Source organism: Arctopsyche grandis, chromosome 3 (assembly GCF_051622035.1).
Source record: "Arctopsyche grandis isolate Sample6627 chromosome 3, ASM5162203v2, whole genome shotgun sequence".
NCBI lineage: Eukaryota > Metazoa > Arthropoda > Insecta > Trichoptera > Hydropsychidae > Arctopsyche > Arctopsyche grandis.
The window spans coordinates 13,710,043-13,729,653 of NC_135357.1; the positions used below are offsets into that span (position 1 = coordinate 13,710,043).

The following is a 19,611-nucleotide window of genomic DNA, read 5'->3' on the forward strand; positions in this document are numbered from 1 at the left end:
GATATAGTACAATTTTATTATAATTTTTTTTTAATAAAAAACTTGACAAGAAATGAGTTCCGGCACCTTTTTTTTCAAAAAAAGTCCTGCACATATGCAGGGCCGCCCAGAGGGTGGTGGAAGCTGGGGTTAAAGTTCCGGGGCCCGAACTACTTGGGGGGCCCCGAGTTGGGACGTTCGACTGATCGATATTGATATTTTATATTATTCTACATAAAAAATACATATATTTCTTTAATGCCAAATGTTTATTATTTTTCGATCCTTGCATTATTTTGTGTCCATGTGGAATCGCATTTAACATATATGTAGCTATTTTTTTTCTAATAGTTCTGATAGATTTATTAATAGATTAGTTTCGCATATTAAAAATATATCTATAAGATTTTATTTGTTAGTCATAGGTAAGCTTCAGCGCAACCCTGCGCACCATTGTTCATTTTTATGATGAACCTTTTTTTTTGCTATCTAGCTTTGTAGTTTGCCCTCTTTCCTGGAAAATAGCTTCAAAACTCCGATTTTTTGTTCCAAAAGCACGCTCCACCGCCGAAGACTAGTCATAGGGTATGGAACTATTTTTCCAGGGCTCGAGATTCTTCTCGGCGGCCCTGCATATATGTATGTACGTACATACATGGTGACCGGAAAAATGCACTCGAGATAGTTGCACTCTCGAGACATCCAAACTTTCAAAGACGCTAAACGACAACTAACGCAATAGAAATCTACAAAAAAGCGTCAAGGGGGTATTTATATGTTATCCGAGGGTACCTATTGGGTAAGTTGTTTTTGAGAGCCTTTGAAAATTAGGACTTCTCAAAACTGCGCTACTATTCAGTGCAATTTGGTGCATCTTTCCGGGAACCGTACATACATATGTGAGGATAGATACCTATTGGTAACACATAAAATCGTCACCTTATGAGAAATAATCCGAGATTATTTCTCGCAAAACCCAATATCGTTGAATAGAGAAATAATGACCTTATTTTCAAAGGCGCTTAAAAGAACTTACGCAATATATAGAACTCCACAAAAAATGGTTAGCACCCTATGGATAACAAACAAATACCTCTTAACGCTTTTTGTGGAATTCTATTGCGTTAGTTCTCCTTGAGCATCTTTTTCCTCGATCCTCGAGCAAGTTTGGATTTCTCGAGAGTGCAACTATGTATCTCTAGTGCATTTTTCCGGTCACCGTGATAATGATCAAATAAATGAACCTCTGTAAGTAAGCAAATCCAAAACGAAATAATAAACTAAGGTTAGTATTTCTATATAAACACAGTCGGTGAATCAACTTCAGTCCCCTAATTTTTATTGTAATCATCAACCATGCTTTTCAAAATAGTCCATTTAGGTACATAGATTCTTATTAGAATTGCGATACCTACGTATTTCACTACATGTGATTGAAATTGAAATGACCTGGCATCAGACGCCTTCTCTCCCCCATCCCACTGAGGGCCATGAGGTTTTATGAGGTGGTTTCGACGAGTGGGGTTGTGGGTGCGGTGGGCCAATCCCCTCGGTATAAATATGGTCGGTTGTTATGGCAACGATAGCAGAGACGAGCGGGGTGACTACAGAGAGGCAATGCAATTATTTTATATCGTTATCTGCGTATTTTCGTCTAGCACTCTTCAGTTGAAATGTAAATTTTGATTTTCTTCCCCGTAGTATTACATCGAAATATGAATAAGTCATCGTCACAATCATATACAATGTTATGTATTATTTTGGGATTGCAAAGCACGATTTGAAATTCAAAACGTAAATAAAAATTTGCATTACTACATGCAGTATAATTCGTATTATCGGGGTATTTTTCGGAAGATTTATTACAATTAAAAATAGTTATAGCTACCAATAGAATAATTCGTGAAAGTAGACGTGATTTTTTTTTATTTAGTTATATGAAAAATCATAAAATATTTTCGTTTAAGTAAATATTTAATATAAAAATTTTTAGAATTTTTGTTTATTAGTACAAAGTAGTGGGATATTAAATTAGTAGGTTATTACTTGTACATATATAATATATATATACATATATGTATGTATATATTGCAATCCGTCAAAGATATTTCGAATTTTTTGACTTAATTGAATTGAATTAAATTATATTTAATGATTTTAAAGTTTTAAAAGATTTAAATGATTATAACTAAAACTGTTCCGAGAGTATAAAATGAGTCGTCTATAAATTTCAGCTCTTTTTTATTAGCTTCTTTCTGTTAAGTCCAGTGACAATCCCGTCCCGTCAAAAAATTGTGATCTGATTTTGAATCAATTCCACTCAATGGCTACGTCCACACTACCGATATCTACACCCGATATTTACGAATTTTTCCATAACCAGTTCCTAAATAGCAACCACAGGCTGCAATATGGGAACTGGATATGGAAAATTCGAAAATATCGGGTGTAGATATCGGTAGTGTAAACGTAGCCAATGATGCACAGTCGATACGAATCGTGATTCTAGTATCGTCGATTTCAAAACAGCTAGGATAAACTACTGATTATATTGACACTTACCTATTACACTGTCAATACGGATCTTGATACGTGTGAAACTGTTAATAATGGTCACTTCAGGTTGCTTTGATATATCTTATTTTATCGTTCCTTCTTTCGTTGTTTCATTATATCGGTTCGGTGATTACTAGTAAAATGTGAACCGGTCACAGGACAACCGGTCGCTCTAGATCGATCACCCGTCACACTAAAACTGGTCACACCCTAAAATCGGTCACGAGAAAACTGGTTGACCGATTTTAGGGTGTGACCAGTTTTAGGGTGTGACCAGTTTTTGTGTGACCAGTTTTTGTGTGACGGGTGATTACGTGTGACCGATCTAGAGCGACCGGTTGTCCTGTGACTGGTTTACATATGACTAGTAGTCCGTTTACCCATTATATCATATACTTTTTATTATTCTTGTCTAAATTATGTCACATTTTAAATAACTCTCCCCCCCCCCCTTCTTGTGATCAATATCAGTTTGATATACTATTGTTGCGTAGGGGTGGGTGGAGGATCCAAGTAAAAGGCCAACAGTCGTTTCACAGCATTTATTGATGATTCAGGAGGTACACGTATTGCCAGTGTTCAGTCCAGAATGACCTGATATCGCCTACGTACCGCCTTATAAAGGGTAGATCTCTCAGGACGCCTAATCTGTTTACCTGTTGTATAGTCACGTATTCGGATATGTATTTCCACGACAATGGGTCGCCCCGTACCGATTCTGAGAAATAACTAATAAGGGTCATTGTTTAGCCTAAATGCACTTAGAGTCCAGATATAATCCTTGGAAGTAAGTGCCTGCATTTAGTTAATCCGATAACAGATATCCGTTGGTCTAAGTGCAATTCGCTCAATCCGCGGCGTACGTTACACTATTTTCAAAAAAAAAAATGTTGATTTTTAGTGGCATATTTATTAAAACCTGTTTTGTTTTGTTACTTTATTCGTTTATAATCATCGCATTATATATTCGATTTTCCTTCTTCCCCAAATTTTTTAGTGTTATTTAAAAAAAATTCCAATTGGATTTTGTGGATAGGTTTCTAGTTGGAAATCGACAATCTTATTTATGATGTGTGAAGTATCATGTGTGATGTATTTCATCTGATTAACGTAGATTGTGAACAGCTGAAATGAAAAGTAAAAGTAATAATAAAGAATTGTCTTGCGACAAAAGATTGTGGTTATATTATAATAATGTAAAAAGTATATGAAATGGCACGGAAACGAAATGGTTGGCAGTAGTGTGATCTGTAGCGGAAGATCGGTGTGTTGGTGTGTCGGTGTGTCGGTGTGTCGGTGTGCGTGGAGTGCGATTGTGTGCGATCGCCGATCGTCGATTGCCGATCGCCGATCGTCGATCGACGAGTTTGGTCGGCGGCGGTTCATCGCTCGTCTTCGCTATCGCCATCGTCATCTTCGGTTACATAAAGAGTGGTGTCGGTGTGGTGTGTTGTGAAGTCGAGTGGAGTGGAGTGGAGTGGAGTGGAGTGGAGGGGAGGGGAGGGGAGGGGAGGGGCGGGGTGGGGGAGCGAGGAGTCTGACGTCAGATGTGGCAGTGGTGTCGGTGTGGCTGAGGCCGAGGCCGAGGCTGACCGTAGTCGGGAGATGTGGGTGTGGGAGTCGCGGGTGTCGGAGTCGGAGTCGGAGCCGGAGTCGGAGTCGGAGTCGGAGTCGGAGTCGGCGTCGGAAGGTGTGTGAGTCGGAGTGAGGGGGTCGCCGCTCCCCGCTCCGCCGAAATGCGCGCCCCTTCCGCCATCCGACACCACCCCGCTGCCGCCGCCGCCGCCGCCCGCAACAACCCTCGCACCGTGACCTTCCGCGACGAGGCGACGCTCGTCACTGGATACTTGGAGCCTGACAACCCCTGGACGCACGGTGAGACTCTTCACTCACACCAACACACCAACACACCACACCAACACCAATGCTACCACCCGTCTGTCACCTACCACCACTTCTTTATCCTCGACACGACATAGGTCATGGTCGACAAACGTCAATTTTCAAACACAAATTAATCGATCACTCACTACACAGAACAATGACAAATTATTTTTCAAATTAAAACAAAAACACGTTTTAATTTTGCTTGAAATGTTTCTTTTGTTTTTTTTTCATAGATCAATTATGCTCGAAAATCTAGGCACACAAAAAAATATTGATATTGCTCAATAATGATATGATTCAAACCACCGAAACGTTCATATTTGAATTTTTCCCAATAGAAATGTATACAATGATGATATAAACAAATTGTTTAAAAAAATAAACATATCACATACAAAGTCATTCAAATGAATATCTAAGACGATATTCAATAACTATCTATGAGATATTGTCGCGCTCGAGTTACCCGTGTCCTATTAGATCGCAAAGATTGGCCGTAGAGTTTGACCCCAATTTACATTAACGGTATAGAAACGTGTGAGGAACAAAAATCTCATTGTCTCAACATCGAGTTGTTTATGAAACCTTTCAACCCGTATTTTCATTTCGCGTTCGGTCCATCTTTTGAAAGTCATCGTGGATAATTTAGCTAGCGCTCCATTGTTCTCGATAGTGCAATAATTTCCCATTCGACATTCGCTCACAAGAATATTCAAATCGGTATCGGCGCATTGAAATGCGGTAAACATTGTAGAAATTATACGCCTTTATTCTCGATCGTATGAGTCATGTGATAAATTTAAATTGTGATAATTGATACTCGAAACTCTCAAAGACCTATTGAATAAAGTGGGTCCTATTGAATATTACAACAAAATGAAAAATTATGAGTGTATATCTGAATTCTATATTTCTCTGAAAATTTGAGTTTTAAATCTTTTTTCATTGTGAATGAGAAATGAAACTTTAAGCAAATAAACTGAACATGGCGATTATTGACATTTCATGTTAACATACGTTTTCTTTTAAATTGTAATATCTTTTGACCTCCACGATAAATGTAGCTCAATTTATCTTCGATCATACAGAATGATTGCATCTCTGTTGTATTTATATTGTTAAAATACATTCTTTTGATTGTTCAATTTTACATGTGTAATTGTTTATTTTATAATTATTCTAACACGTGTAATTGCTTTGACCTTTAAATTATAATTATATAAGAATAAAAAGATGAAATCTATTTTGTTTTCAAGGTGCCTATATTATGTGTATTTATTTTTTACTTAAATATACATATTTTATGTATATATAACGAGGGCTGCCGAGAGGAATCCCGGGCCCTGGAAAAATGATTTTGAGCCCTATGATAAATAAAATATAAGATCTTAGAGATATATTTTTAATATGCGAAAAATCTATCAGAACTACTAGTATATGTTGATTGTTAATTTTTTTAAATAATTGGATAAGAAAGTATGATATAACAGGTACGATTTCACATGGACATAAAGAATACGCGGATTGAAAAATAATACACATTTAGTATTAAATAAATATATGTATGTAGAATAATATAAAATATCAATATCGGTCAGTCGATTGTCCTGATAAGGTGCCCCTCGAGTAGTCCAGGCCCTAGAACTTTACCCCAGCTTCCCCCCCCCCTCTCGTTGACCCTGTATATACATAGCTAGTATGAAAATATTTAATCATAGATTTTTACATACGTCGTAACATAATAAATTCTTAACAAAAAAAACTGAAAAGTATTCGGAGATTGATAACTTATACATACACACATATATATTTATATGCCTATATTATCTGTTGTGTCACTTCAGAATAAGCATTACCGAATGATAGGATTGCTCCCATTTGATTTTTCTCACGAAAGACGCCCAGCCGTCTGGCACGAATGTTTAATGACACATTTCTCACTTTGGCACTATGCAATTGAACGCGGGCCAAAATTTATGTTTACTTTACAATTGTGTGAAAATTCGACTATAGAACTACACGTATATTATCCATACGCCTATGAACATTGTGAATTACCAGTATTATGAATTTTTTCAGTGGAGGAGACTTCTGGTGAAGAATTAGTCCTTGGATATATACAATCATGCCGAAAACACAACACCGCTGCTATAGAGAGTGTCATGGACCAACTAAAAGTACGTGCATTATACACTAATGTTGAAACATCATTTGAACGAATCGTTCGAAGCGTCCTTACTGACATATTATGTTATTTTAATAACCAGGAAATGAAAGTTGTGAGCGCGTCATGCCGACAGGGAACCTTAACACTGGCCGGGTGTGCTTTGACACCAGTCGCTTGTGAAGCTTTGGAATCCATTCTCAAAAAAGTTCGCTTTCAAAGGATTGATCTACACGACTGCCAATTAAATGATGATGCCGCCGTTTGTTGCTTCTCTCATCCTTGACACATTATACGTACATTTAAAATGATAAAATTAATAAAAAATATATTTCAGGTGGCTCTTTTTGATATGGTTGAATATTATGAAAGCGCAACCGAATTGGATATTTCAGGAAATAAGGGTTTGGGCATACCAGCCTGGCAAGCATGCTCCAAAATGCTTCACAAGGTGAAAATATAATTTTGATATGAAAACATAATATGTATATGAATTGTAATTAAATCGTTGAATTTATGTTGATTGTTTAGTGTCAATGGCTAGAACAATTGGAAATAAGAGATACGTCACTAAGTGAGAGTTCGGTGCCGGTGCTAGGACGTGGATTGCGTCCTGCCTGCTCGCTACGTAGCTTACATCTTCAGAGGTCACGTCTTGCCGGTGCTCCCTTATTGTGTCTCGGTAATTATCAAGATTTTAATTGATTGATAGAAATTTATAGTTTGTGACTAATTTATGACTTTATTACTTAGCTGGTTTCTTGAAGCAAAACAAGTCAGTTCGTGAACTGCATATTGGAGACAACCATTTGGTAGCTTCTGACGCTAAACATCTTGGATCAATGCTAAAATCAAATTCCTCATTACAATTGCTCGATATTAGTAACAATGATATACAGGTAATAATTACATATATATTTAAAACATGTATGTATGTATATTGAAATTTATATACTATTACTGAGTATGTATGTAATATGTTTTTAGGATTCTGGCATAGAAGCCATTGCAGAAGCCTTAGCGGAACAGTCGTCTGCTCAATCTTCATCCAGCAGCTCAAGCAGTGACTCTCCCATGTCTTCACCTCAATCGAGCAGTTCTGGTTATTATTGAAATGAGTTTTCCTACTTATAATTGTGTGAATATGTAATGATGTCCATACTATTATTCCATGTAGGATCTGTTCTAGATCGAGGGCTAGCAGTATTAATTGTATGGAATAACAATCTCACAAGAAATAGTGGAAATCACTTCTGCAAAGCTTTGGTAAGTTGTGCAGTAAGTATGATATGTCTGTTCATAGGTGTTTAGCAGTTTTCATACAACGTTTATTTGTTATAGTCCCGGTGCCGATCGTTAGAAGTGCTTAATATTGGTCAAAATCCCTTATGCGGCGAAACTGTTAATAGATTTAGAAGTGCCCTTCAACAAAATCGCTCACTGCTCAGTCTCGGCATGCAGAGTACTAAATTAGGAGCTGAAGCCGCTATAGCTATAGCTGAAGTCATAGAAGATAACCCTGTGATACAAGTATATATATATATATATTTTATTATGTTCCTTTGTTTGAATTAATCTTTAATAGTATACTGTAATAACGGTTTGTATTCTTCAGAGAATTGATCTCAGAGACAACAAGTTGCAGATGGCAGGATTGCTAGCGTTAGCTACTGCACTTAAAAAGAACCATTCTGTTACAAGAATAGATCTTGATGATGCTCCTCCCTCACAGGTTTTATCTTATTCACCTTTAAATACATATAGTTTCAATTTGATACTCACTTTTGTCATACTTTTTTTATTTAGCCTAATAAAGAGCAACCTTTAGAAGAAACTCGTCTTGTATCAGAAATTAGATCATTGTGTAAGAGAAATGAATCCCAGTTAAATCCCTCTACATTGACTGCTGACGATGATGATTCTACTTCAATGCAGAGAAGACGCGCTGCTTCTTTTACGACTCGAAAAATAAGTTTGACATGTCAAACATTACAAACATTACCAGAACCAGTATTGTCACCACCAAAAACTTCAACTGGTCGCTTACGATCTCCATCGCCGAGCCCTATACCATCTCCAGCTAGCAGTCCTATACCTAGTCCTTCACATCGAAGTCGATTTCAAGTATCTCGAGTTAGTGATTCTTCACCTGGAAATTCACAAAGTCCAAGCCCGTCCACACCTCCAGGCCAGAGGTCGTTTTTCCCTGGAAATTCGCGCTTTCGAGTCGTAACAGTCCAAGAACCACCTTCAATATCAGTTCATGGTCCAGAAGAAAATGTGACTAAAGAAACGACACCTATGATTGATGAATCGAGTCAAACTGATAATGGAAAAATTGTAAAATGTCCAAATAGCAGATTTAGCATTGTAAGGAATGTTGAAATAGCACAACACAGAAATAAAAATGTCATAATAAACTACTCTTTAGGTTCTGAAAAACAACCAAAGACACAGTCCCAAGCTGTATCTACTGATTTAATTAAAAATGAAGACAGTTTGAAAATTTCGGATCAATGTGCAAATAAAATTGATACAGATTTTCAAGATTTGGATTCAATGAAAGACTTAGATGACGATAGGCACCAACAGAAAATTGATGTATTTTCTACCAGTGAAATACCATCTTTGAATAATAGCAATTCGAAGAAAACATTCAATGTCATAAAGAAAAATAAAAGTGAATCTAGTTTGGACAGTCCTGATTTGGAAGTCTCAAGACTTATGCAACCTCAAGGAAAAAATAATGCTTATGATAGTAGTTCCAGCTTGGATATATCAGGCAGCTCAATGGAATCTCTTAACACCTTAGAACTCAATATAGATACTGAAATTAGTATTGTTGATAAGCAACCGGCTTCAAAACAAGCCTTTTCTACAGAGTTTTCTTTAGATTCCGAAGAAAATGACGTTTTTGGTGAAGATAAAGCAATTCAAAAACGCGGTAACTTATCATCATCAAATGAAAGCAGTTTAGATTTAAGTGCACCAGTTGAAGTTTCCTCAGGAAACATATTCCATTTTTCAAACCAATCTTTCTTAAATTCTTCCGTCTCCTCAAACGAAAGTGTGTCTCCAAATATATTTGGAAAACATATGAAATTGCATGGATCTGTCACTAGTTTAGAAGCTAGTGTAAGCTCCCTAGATTCTTGTAAATCTATTGGAAATACCTTATTAAGTCCAGGTGCAAATGATGGTACTAAGAAATTTTTTTCAACTCAAGAAAACTGCCTCATCGATTCTGCAGATTCTGGTATATTTCAATCGGATAATTCACCAAAAACAACTAATGATTCGACGTCATCTAATGAAGGCACTCTTACAGACAACTCCAATTTATCCAAAATGATGCGATCGATCGGATCATCCTTAGAGATACAAGGAATAACTAGTTTCTCTGATAAATCTTGTAAAACTCCCAAAAGAACAGCAAGTCTATTGGATGTTCCGTCTTCAAGCTCAAAACAACGAACTAGAAAAATTTCGATTTGTTCACAGAAAAAGGAAAATGAAGAATTGCCACAGCAAAAAGCTCAATCGAGTCTTGAAAAGCTATTAAATATTTTTCAAAATCCAAGTAGTATATTTTCTAGAACTGTTGACAACAGTGAAAAGAAGATGGACACTCAAAGTACTCAAAGACGAGATTCACAAACTTCTTCCAATTTATCTGGTTCGTTTTGGCCATGGAACCTAGGCAGTACCAGCTCTTTGACTATCAAAAGCCAGGGTGCTGAAAAACCAAAGAACACTGAAAATATAGATAGTGAATATGAAAAAAATATTGGCAGAGTGACATCTTCCATTTCCGCAGAGTATACCGTCAAACTTATAGAGAAAAAGCAGCTACAAGATGATTCTTTGACTTCGGCAACAGCTATGGTTTCTAATATTCCAAAAAATAGTAATAATAATTTAACTTCAACTTCAGTTGACGATGAGAGCATTTGTAGATTAAGAAAGTATGAAGTATTACCCTGTGATAACTTAGATGAAATTGAATCAAAAGATGTGTCTGTTGAACATCCAAAAATTATATATGGCGATATTTGCAATACTGCTGATGTGAGGGCTAAAGAGTTGCAGTCTGGACTCAAAAATGACATGGATGCAGATATCTCAAAATGTGATAATAAAATGGTACAATCAAATATGGATGAAAAAATGAATGTGTTTACACAGAATGTTACCACATTTTCTTTCATTGATGAGGATAATATTACTAAGAATGCAGTACAAAATAATTTATTAGTATTAAGTGCTTACGATGTTGGTCTCAATCCTGACGGAGAAAACCTCAAGTCTCAGAGCGTTGATAGATGTGATATAATACTAGATGATGAATCAATCAAAAAGGAAACTACCGATTTCTTCTTTATCAAGTCGTCTAAAATAGACGACGCAATTTTACCCAGTAATGAAAATATTCAAGTTGAAGACTTGGAGATGGAGACAGAAACCATTACATTAAAATTTGATGGAGGTAGTGCACTGTTGCATGATATGAATCCAATTGTAAATATTGAAGATGCGGAGAATATATATCCAGACTGTAAAGATTCAACGCTAGTGGCCAATCTTCCTGCAGATCTGATTGCAGCTGAGTTTAAATTAATTAACATGGATCCGTTTGAATCAAAAATAATTGACAAAGAAACGAATAATCCCAATGAAGGAAATGGGGCGCAAAAATTCCAGGTATCTGAAATATCTATTGCTGTACCAAAATCCGCTACCGCTGACATCGAAGATGCAACCCCCGGTAGAATAAACATTGATGATGGTCCTTCATTGAAAAACCCTAGTTTAAAAATTGATGATAATATTTTGAATACGATAGTGTTAAGTACGAAGTCCGTTGAATCTTTAAACGAAGCTAACATCCTGTCAAAAGATTTTGATTTATTGCTCGCTTCTGATAAAGACATGCAAAGCACTGTAATCTCCACTGAAGATATTGAAAACATTAAAAATGACTTTTCGTCATCTGATAATTGCTTCAAACTAAATAAAAAATCGTTGGATTTTAGCGACAATCCTTCAGCTAGAATCGCACCGTCTATACTGAAGCAATCTATTGGTTTGGAAAATAAAACTTCGCCTAATGATAAACAATTGAGTCCCGAATCGGGACCGTCGATAGATAACCTGCCGAGTAGAATAATTAAACGAATTAAAGAAAATATTAGTCCTGAAAACACACTCACGTCCAGTATGAGCAACACGCAAGCTTTAGTCCAAGAGCTGGCTGAAAGACGGAAAAATGATGATTTATTTTGCAGAATTTCAGAAAAGCAATACAATAACGAATCTAACGTAGACCAGACTGAATCTTTGAAATCTGAATCAATCATCATATGTAGCGATAGTGATATCAAGGTGGAGCTAGATATAAGCGATGTCTCTAATGCAAATTTGTTTGATAACAACCAGTACTTTGTCGATAGTATGTCGAGCGAAAAATTAAACGTTTTAAATATTGGTATTGATGATACAAACATTGAAGTCGGAATCGATTTGATTAACAAAGATCATGAAATGAATGATACCAACACCGATTTTTCTAACAATAAAAATTTAGAAAATGAAAATCAATGTATGGTAGTTGAGTGTGAGTCTGCTTTTACAATTCCTGATAATTTTGAAGAGTTGCGTGATATTGATTATAAATTAATTCCTGAAATTTCCTGTGATATTGTTGATGACGTGAACCGAGTTTCATTTGAAAATATTGAAGACAATTATTCTGTACATTTAAATTCAGAAGATGAAAAGAAATACGAAGACAACCTTCAAGATAAAATAGACAATTTTGATATAACCGATCATCCCATAGAAGAAGGTAAAGATGTTCTCGACGTAATAAATTTATCAGAAATAAACACAAACGATACCATCAATGTTCCAGCAGAAGGTGATAATACAACTGAAATTTTAAAATCCGATGTTACTTTCGAAGTTAGTGCCTTAAAACAAAACAGTGGTTCTTGTGATGTACAAGATAATTTGGGAGATGAAATACTAGAGTCGTCAGAAATTAAAGTGATAAAAATGGAAGAGAAAGGATTTAAAGATAACAAAAGCGGTTTCAAACCAATTTCTATTTTGAAGAAGTCCAATGAAAGAAAACATTGTTCCTTACCTAGAGATATACCTGAACATAAAAAAATCGGTGACAGCGAATCGTGCCGTTCCGTTGAAAAGCATGCGCCGATTCGATGCGGCAGTCTTCCCGAGAGTATATCCGGATATAGTCCCAAAAGCATGTCCGACAACCTGGCCAACCGTGGCAAAATTGGTAAATCGAGGTCGCCCATCAACACCCTGGGAAAAATGGCACGCGACTCTTTATACGCGCTGAACATGAACGATGACGAGATAGCAGATCTGGCACACTCCAAACGTCAATCGCTAGAGAGTGTGCGGTCGCTAGGATCGGTATCCGAAGACGCCGGAGACACGTTCCCCCTCAGGAAGGTGTTCTCGTCGAGCGAGTCCAGAAGCCTAGGCCCTTGCACCTCGCAAGAGAGCCTCGCATCTCTGGCATCCATCTCGGAGATTGCGGCCGAGGCTGCAGACGCGTCCAAGCACGAAGACAAAGTTTAACAGACGAACTGTAAACATTTTCAATTTCTGTACTGATGTGATATTTACATAATATTTACGCCATTCTCTGTTTTAAGTCTTAAATATATTGTATATTATACATGTGTTAAATCTATATTTTGTCTGTCCGTGGAGGACGGGTGACAATAGTAAGACATACTTAAATTATAAATTTAAAGAGGATCGTGTGATAAATCGCTGATCAAATAATTTATTACAAATCGTCGTCTCCGCTAACGGGGCGGCACACAATTTATTTTTTGATATTTGAATTATATCTTCTTTCTATAGGTTAATATAATATACATAATATATACATATACGTATATATTTATAAATATATATGTATATGTATATATTAAATATATATATATAATATGATATGATATGAATAATATAAATGTGCATATTATGAAGGCGTGAAAGTGGGAGTGTATCTGTACTTACATTAGCTGCGTTTGCTTGTGCATGTGCATCTGCATCTGCATGTACATACGTTTACATGTATCCGTGTGTGTGAAAGGAATTATTAACATAGTTGTATTTATTATATATAGGCTTTGTTTATATTGTCTGAGGTTCGTATTGAATCTTATTAAACTTCGTAAGTTCGTATTAAAAACATACAAAAAATTATAAATTATATGTAAATAAAAATTTTCTCCAGATCGAACTTTTAATTTGGTTTTCATTTTTTGTTTTTTAATATGAAATGTATTTCAATACCTTTGCAGTTCGCAGACTATTGCTATTCTATGTGGAATCAATAAAGAAAAGACAATTAGGTAAACCTTTGTATTTTTATTTAAAAAAATGATACAAATTTACAGCAAAGTAAAAAGTTATTCAATAAATATTTCGATTGAATTCTATTTCTCGAATACGACTGTATGTTGTTTGTTATAATTCATCTGAGACGTTAAATGATTGTATAAAAGAAATTCTGCATCCTTGCGTGCAGGGCGATGAATGTCGCAATCGACTATGGTTAGGTAATGTAAAAATACAGATAAGATCAGCTATGTTATTGCAGATAAAATGTTTGGTTTAAAATTCGTTAGACGGCATACAAACATATGTACGTATTTCATTAACAACTAATTTTAAATAGCTGCAGACACCATGTTAAAAATAAAATATCGTTTAGTTGCTATTCTTATAAAATATACTATACAATATGATCAGGTAAACTTATGCTACACATTTCTTAAATTCTAGTTATATATATATAAGTAAAGATAATATAATACAAATATTTTTTAATAATAAAATTGCACATGATTACGGACCAAAGTGTCCTCAAATATGTTTTGTGAATCGAACAAAACTATTCTATATTAATGAGTTTTTACATACAACGAAACAACCGTATGCTAGAGAGCAGTCTGAACGGGTTGGTGGATTTATAGAACCGACGTAGGATATTTGGTGTGATGCTAGGTCGAGGTTTCAAACCACGTTTGCTCGAAGATGACCTGGAGATGTGAGGATGTTTCGATTGTATGTATGTATGTAATTATTATTCAACGAATTTTTTTTGCGTGTTTGAGAACGTTTGTACCGATTAAATTAAATATCTAACTCGAAGCGAAAGTTCGTTTGTACAAAAACTCTAATTTGAATTATCTTTTGAATATTGCTATAATTTTGTTAAATCGTTTTATAATATTTAAAAATCTTGTGCAGATTGCAACATTTCATATTAATTTGATATAAAAATAACAATTTACACATTTTTCTTCAATATAGAATTTTAAAATAACATCTAGACATTCTTAAATATCTAATAGTGGTTTTCAAAGAGATATTACCTAACCTATATTGCATTATAAAAAAATTATATTATGTACAAATATATACAAAAAAAGCAATATATTTATAAATGTATATAAGCTTTTCACAAATAGAAATATTATTTTCCACATGGTAAAAGCAATAGGAAATAATATTACATTAAAACAAATACTACTAAAGTATACATACGTACATATATACTCGTTATGATTTTTTTTTTAATATTTCATTTCATTTAGGAATAAAACTTTTTATTAGATCAATAATATATTAATTTGTTAAATTAAGTGTTATCGTTTTACACAGTAAAAAAAATTGATAACACATTGTAACGTGTCTTCACTAAAAACATAATTATGTAAAATATTGTTTGAAAAATTACATAAAAATATTATCCAGGCTTACATTTGCATTTTACATCTATTTTTACAAATACACAAATGAGTAGTACTGAATTTTCAACACACGCAGAATTTTAATGCGGAAAGAAGATATAAAACTAATACATATTAGAAAATAAAGATTCACTATGTATTAAAAAAGTTTTTATATTTAAATTTTGTTCTTTCGTGATTGTAGACTATTAGTAATTTTTATTTAAAAGAAAATCATAAATTTTCAGCGTATTAGCAGCTTTGCACTTAGTTTCTCTAAGAATTTTTAAAATGCATTTTATTGATGCAAGAATAAAAATGAGAAATAAATGCATTTAACAAAAAAATCATTGTTATAGAAAATAGAAATTAAAGCACATTGGTATGACTAGAAAAATTAAGTATCAGTGTCGTTCGTATGAATTAAATGGAAGTAGAGATTTGACGAGATGTCAATTTTGAACTGTATATAAAAATAAAGCTTTGTTTTTTTCATACAAATATTAATTCCAACGAAATTTCATACCAAGTATTCCAATTCATATTCACAAAACAAAACCAACTGAAACCGTAAATTGAGCGACCATGGTAAATTATTGTAATTGTCTCACTCTTCAAAAACAAAAATATTCTCCGTTGAATCACTTGATGCGTTGAAAAATAGAAACTCAAGTAGGTACCGAAGTTACACACGAATATACATACATTTAGCAATAGCGAAATAGTTATTGTAAAGCATATGTCCATTTTTATACAACAATCTTTATTGTTAGTAGTCTGTGTGCCATTCAACAAATTGTGGAGATGGAGTCAGGGCATCGACATCTCTCTGTCAGCAAGACACATAACACGAGAAGGCGCATTCCGCGGATCATTGATCGAAACTTTTACGTTGTTTAATCTTGATTCTGTCGAGATCATCATCTGATGTGCCATTACTGCTCAAGTGTCGCTCTACTATAAAAATACAACACAAAGTTATTTACTTTCCAATCGAAATACAAATACGGTATTTCAAATCGGTGATTAATTAGTACCAGAACGAGGACTTCTAGAATCTGGTAACAAAGATGCCGAAGCTCGAGGTACCAAAACTACAGCCCCATCGGCTGCCTGTTGCAAGGAATACTGCTGAGAAGACAGTGGATTGCCGTCTGCATCTCGCAAATGCTAAAACATAAGAAATAACGTGAAAATATTATCAAAATATCATATATGTATATATAATATCGCTATTCTGTGTGTCTGTGTATCTGTCTGAGATAACGCTCGCCGTACTATAATAGTCGTTTCGATTCGACATACATATCTACGTCACAGCTAAAACACATCCAATAAAACGTATATACGAATACAATAACAAAAGAAAAAAACTTCTATATATACTGATCGCTACTAATGTTTCCGCTTGGCAGAGAATTAACCGTCATCTATTGAAAATTTATTGAATTAATTAAGTTTATATGTAGGTAGGTAGGTAGTTTTTACCATTTTTTTTTTTCATATTAAACAATTAAAAATATATATTAAATTAAAGATATTTGAAAAAAAACGACCGCGTGGGGATCGAGCACATGACCAACGACACATTTCTTTTAATTTTTTTTTATTTAATAACTTAATATGCCAACACCCATGCGATGATATGTCATCGGGTACAACACTAGTGTACATATAATATTAGAAAAATCAATTCACCTGAAAAACGTGTCTGTAAAGAGCTGCAAAGTGTTCTTTAGCACGCTGTCGCTGTGCTAAAAGCATATGACGATCGCGTTGTAACCGTTGTTTACGGCAACGCACATCCCTAACTTCATCAGCCAAACAAGTAATCTGGTCCAGTTTGCGTTTGCGACAATTTTGAGCGGCAACCTTTACAAAACACCAAATATGAATATGACATTTAAGATAAATTTGTAAAAATGCATCTTCGAGTTGTATTTACCTTATTTTTACCACGCCGTCTAATGTCTCTAATCAACGAAAGCTGAGTTTCGCTCAAATCGTGCTTCGACAACCTTTCGTTGAATTCATCCATAGGCAAGTTGATGATATCGTGTACACTCAAGGGAATACCTAAAATTAAAAACAAACGCAAACGATGTTTATATTACAATTCGAACGGTGATAATAAACAAAAATCAAATATAAAAGTCCAGATCAACGTCATTACAAAATCACAAAACTATAAAAACCATAAGGTGTAATGTTGTAATAATGTTGAAGTTTTCCTTGAAATTGGAGAAAATTACCGAGAGCACGAGCCCTTTTATCATCTCTGGACATAGGGGCTTGAGTTCCGCAAGCTGCTAAGCCGGGAGTTTCCGAACCTTTTCTACCTTCAAAGCAAAATTTAACAAAAGATTTAATTATTTTTCAATGCAAAAAAAAATCAATTTTTAAGTGATTCGATCCACATAAGCCCCTATTATAAATTTAAACTAATTGCATTTTGGATAGTACCTCTTTTGTCTCGGGCCAACGGCCTGTGAGGGGGCTGCGGCGGAGCTGGTGGTAAGCTGTATGTGTGGTTGTGACGCAGACTCCCCGTCGCAGATCCGACTCCGATGCCTACACCACCTGCATTGAACTCCATTGTGCACGAGTATTTCATTTCTGTACCACAATTAGGAATTATTACAAACTGTTAGCAGCGTCACATAAACATTTGAAGAATAAACGCTTTTCAATTAACAAAAATTTAAACAAATTAATATTATTATCAAGTAAATAATATCACACGAAGCAACGAGAGTCTATCAGTTTATAATATGAATTCCTTTCTGAGAATAAAACAAGCTTATACCTGGCACCATGTGTCCAACGTCTGGAATATAAGCGGAGGCAGGCACTGACGGCTGTTCATATTCGAACTTAACATCTGTCATTTGATGATCATCGTGCCCACTGCCACGAAGACGACCCAGCGTAGTTTGCTCCTGAAATAATTTCAAGTATATAATAGTTAAAGTCTGCATGCTCATAATTCAATTATAAATATAATGATACATCAAATATGTTTACATACTTGGAAACAACGCTTTCCAAACATGTGATGCTTCTTTTGGGCAACGAGTGGCGGTTGACGGGATTCATTATCACAAGGTCTCAGTTTACTGAAATGAAATAATGATTTATTAAGTATTTTTATCAATATAATACTATTACATTGATACGTCGGTTGTTTTATATTAGGTCCACTGGAAAGTTCTGTCCGATAATGTCATCTCAAGGAACGCATTGTAACTAAAAACTTTTTTTTTACCATTGCATTTCTAGATATGTACATACATATGTATGAGCTCTCCTAAATTTACTTAAACAATGGTTTTATATTAAGTGAGATTCATTAGTATTAATAGTAGCGTCGCTAGGCCCTTGCGGGGAGTGTGGTCTGCACCAGGTGACACCAAATTTTGTATAAATGCAGCTATTTCTTTATATATACAGCTTTCTGTATTTATACAGCTACCGCAAAATCCGTCTGGTGCAGCTATATATAGCATCAAATGTGAGCATAATTGGCTTTTGTTCGAATTCCTGAGAAATCAGTGTATGTACTTAAAGGTAAGAAGGTTTACTGATTCAGTCAGACAGGGACGCAATCCAGAAACAACGTTTGAACTTAGCTTCTCTTTTGGCGTTTCTCTCTCCGAAGTCATAACAATTAACAAATATTAATAATTAATAAAAAATATTTTTTAGGTGACATCACCGCTAGCGACGCCACTGGCGTTAATATGTCTGTTGATAAAGTTCATTTGCAGCATTGCCTTCTGTATAGAAATTTGGTAAAAACACAATTTACGACAGAACATGCAAGAAATGGTTCGAAAAATTTGAACCAGGCAATTTCAACCTTATGACAATCCACGCTTTGATAGACTATTTTTTATTATTATTACGATGGACCTAATTTGTTGTATTAAACTTGTACATGTATAAATAAATCATATTCAAATAGTAGGTACGATGGTTTTACCAATTTGTTGAGGAACCGTCTCAACAATGAAATCAGATAAATTAGCAAACTTTGGTATGAAACGATCGACTTGGAGTCGCAAATATTCAAGTCTGACCAGCAGCAATACAGAAATATTCGGAACAAATTATTTTCAATCGAGGTCAACCCACGGGATCGAACCCAGCAACCTCTCGGTGGTTAGCATTACCGCAACCACGGCTGGCTAAATCTTTGATTGATGAAGACATTGAAGATCCTTTTTCGACAACACCGGAGTTTGCGGC

At 35.0% G+C, this 19,611-nt stretch overlaps 2 protein-coding genes across 7 annotated transcripts in view; one reads left to right on the forward strand and one right to left on the reverse strand.

Moving 5' to 3' along the window:
• Nucleotides 1-3,068: 3,068 nt before the first annotated feature.
• Nucleotides 3,069-13,311, forward strand: LOC143923117 (uncharacterized). Of its 2 annotated transcripts, none has more exons than XM_077446637.1 (11): nt 3,069-4,410; nt 6,502-6,599; nt 6,690-6,848; nt 6,924-7,037; nt 7,118-7,268; nt 7,340-7,485; nt 7,574-7,688; nt 7,764-7,852; nt 7,928-8,116; nt 8,202-8,318; nt 8,393-13,311. In XM_077446637.1, the coding sequence occupies exons 1-11, from the start codon at nt 4,272-4,274 to the stop codon at nt 13,193-13,195; spliced, it is 6,120 nt and encodes a 2,039-aa protein (XP_077302763.1). In that variant the 5' UTR covers nt 3,069-4,271; the 3' UTR covers nt 13,196-13,311. The 2 variants fall into 2 exon arrangements, with proteins under 2 accessions (XP_077302763.1, XP_077302764.1); XM_077446638.1 differs by having other exon boundaries at nt 7,776-7,852.
• Nucleotides 13,312-13,982: 671 nt separating this feature from the next.
• The window catches only part of cnc (NFE2 like bZIP transcription factor cap-n-collar), an 84,652-nt gene continuing 79,023 nt past the window's right edge, over nt 13,983-19,611 (reverse strand). For 3 of the 5 annotated variants that reach the window (XM_077446727.1, XM_077446728.1, XM_077446726.1), the window contains exons 14-21: nt 18,392-18,479; nt 18,170-18,302; nt 17,827-17,979; nt 17,616-17,702; nt 17,309-17,439; nt 17,062-17,235; nt 16,401-16,533; nt 14,735-16,320 (exon numbers count right to left, since the gene is read on the reverse strand). In XM_077446727.1, the coding sequence (XP_077302853.1) occupies nt 16,235-16,320; nt 16,401-16,533; nt 17,062-17,235; nt 17,309-17,439; nt 17,616-17,702; nt 17,827-17,979; nt 18,170-18,302; nt 18,392-18,479 (985 nt within the window). In that variant the 3' untranslated portion in view covers nt 14,735-16,234. Of the gene's footprint in view, nt 16,321-16,400; nt 16,534-17,061; nt 17,236-17,308; nt 17,440-17,615; nt 17,703-17,826; nt 17,980-18,169; nt 18,303-18,391; nt 18,480-19,611 lie in introns of all 5 variants that reach the window. The other 2 variants (XM_077446729.1, XM_077446730.1) reach the window with 1 other exon arrangement.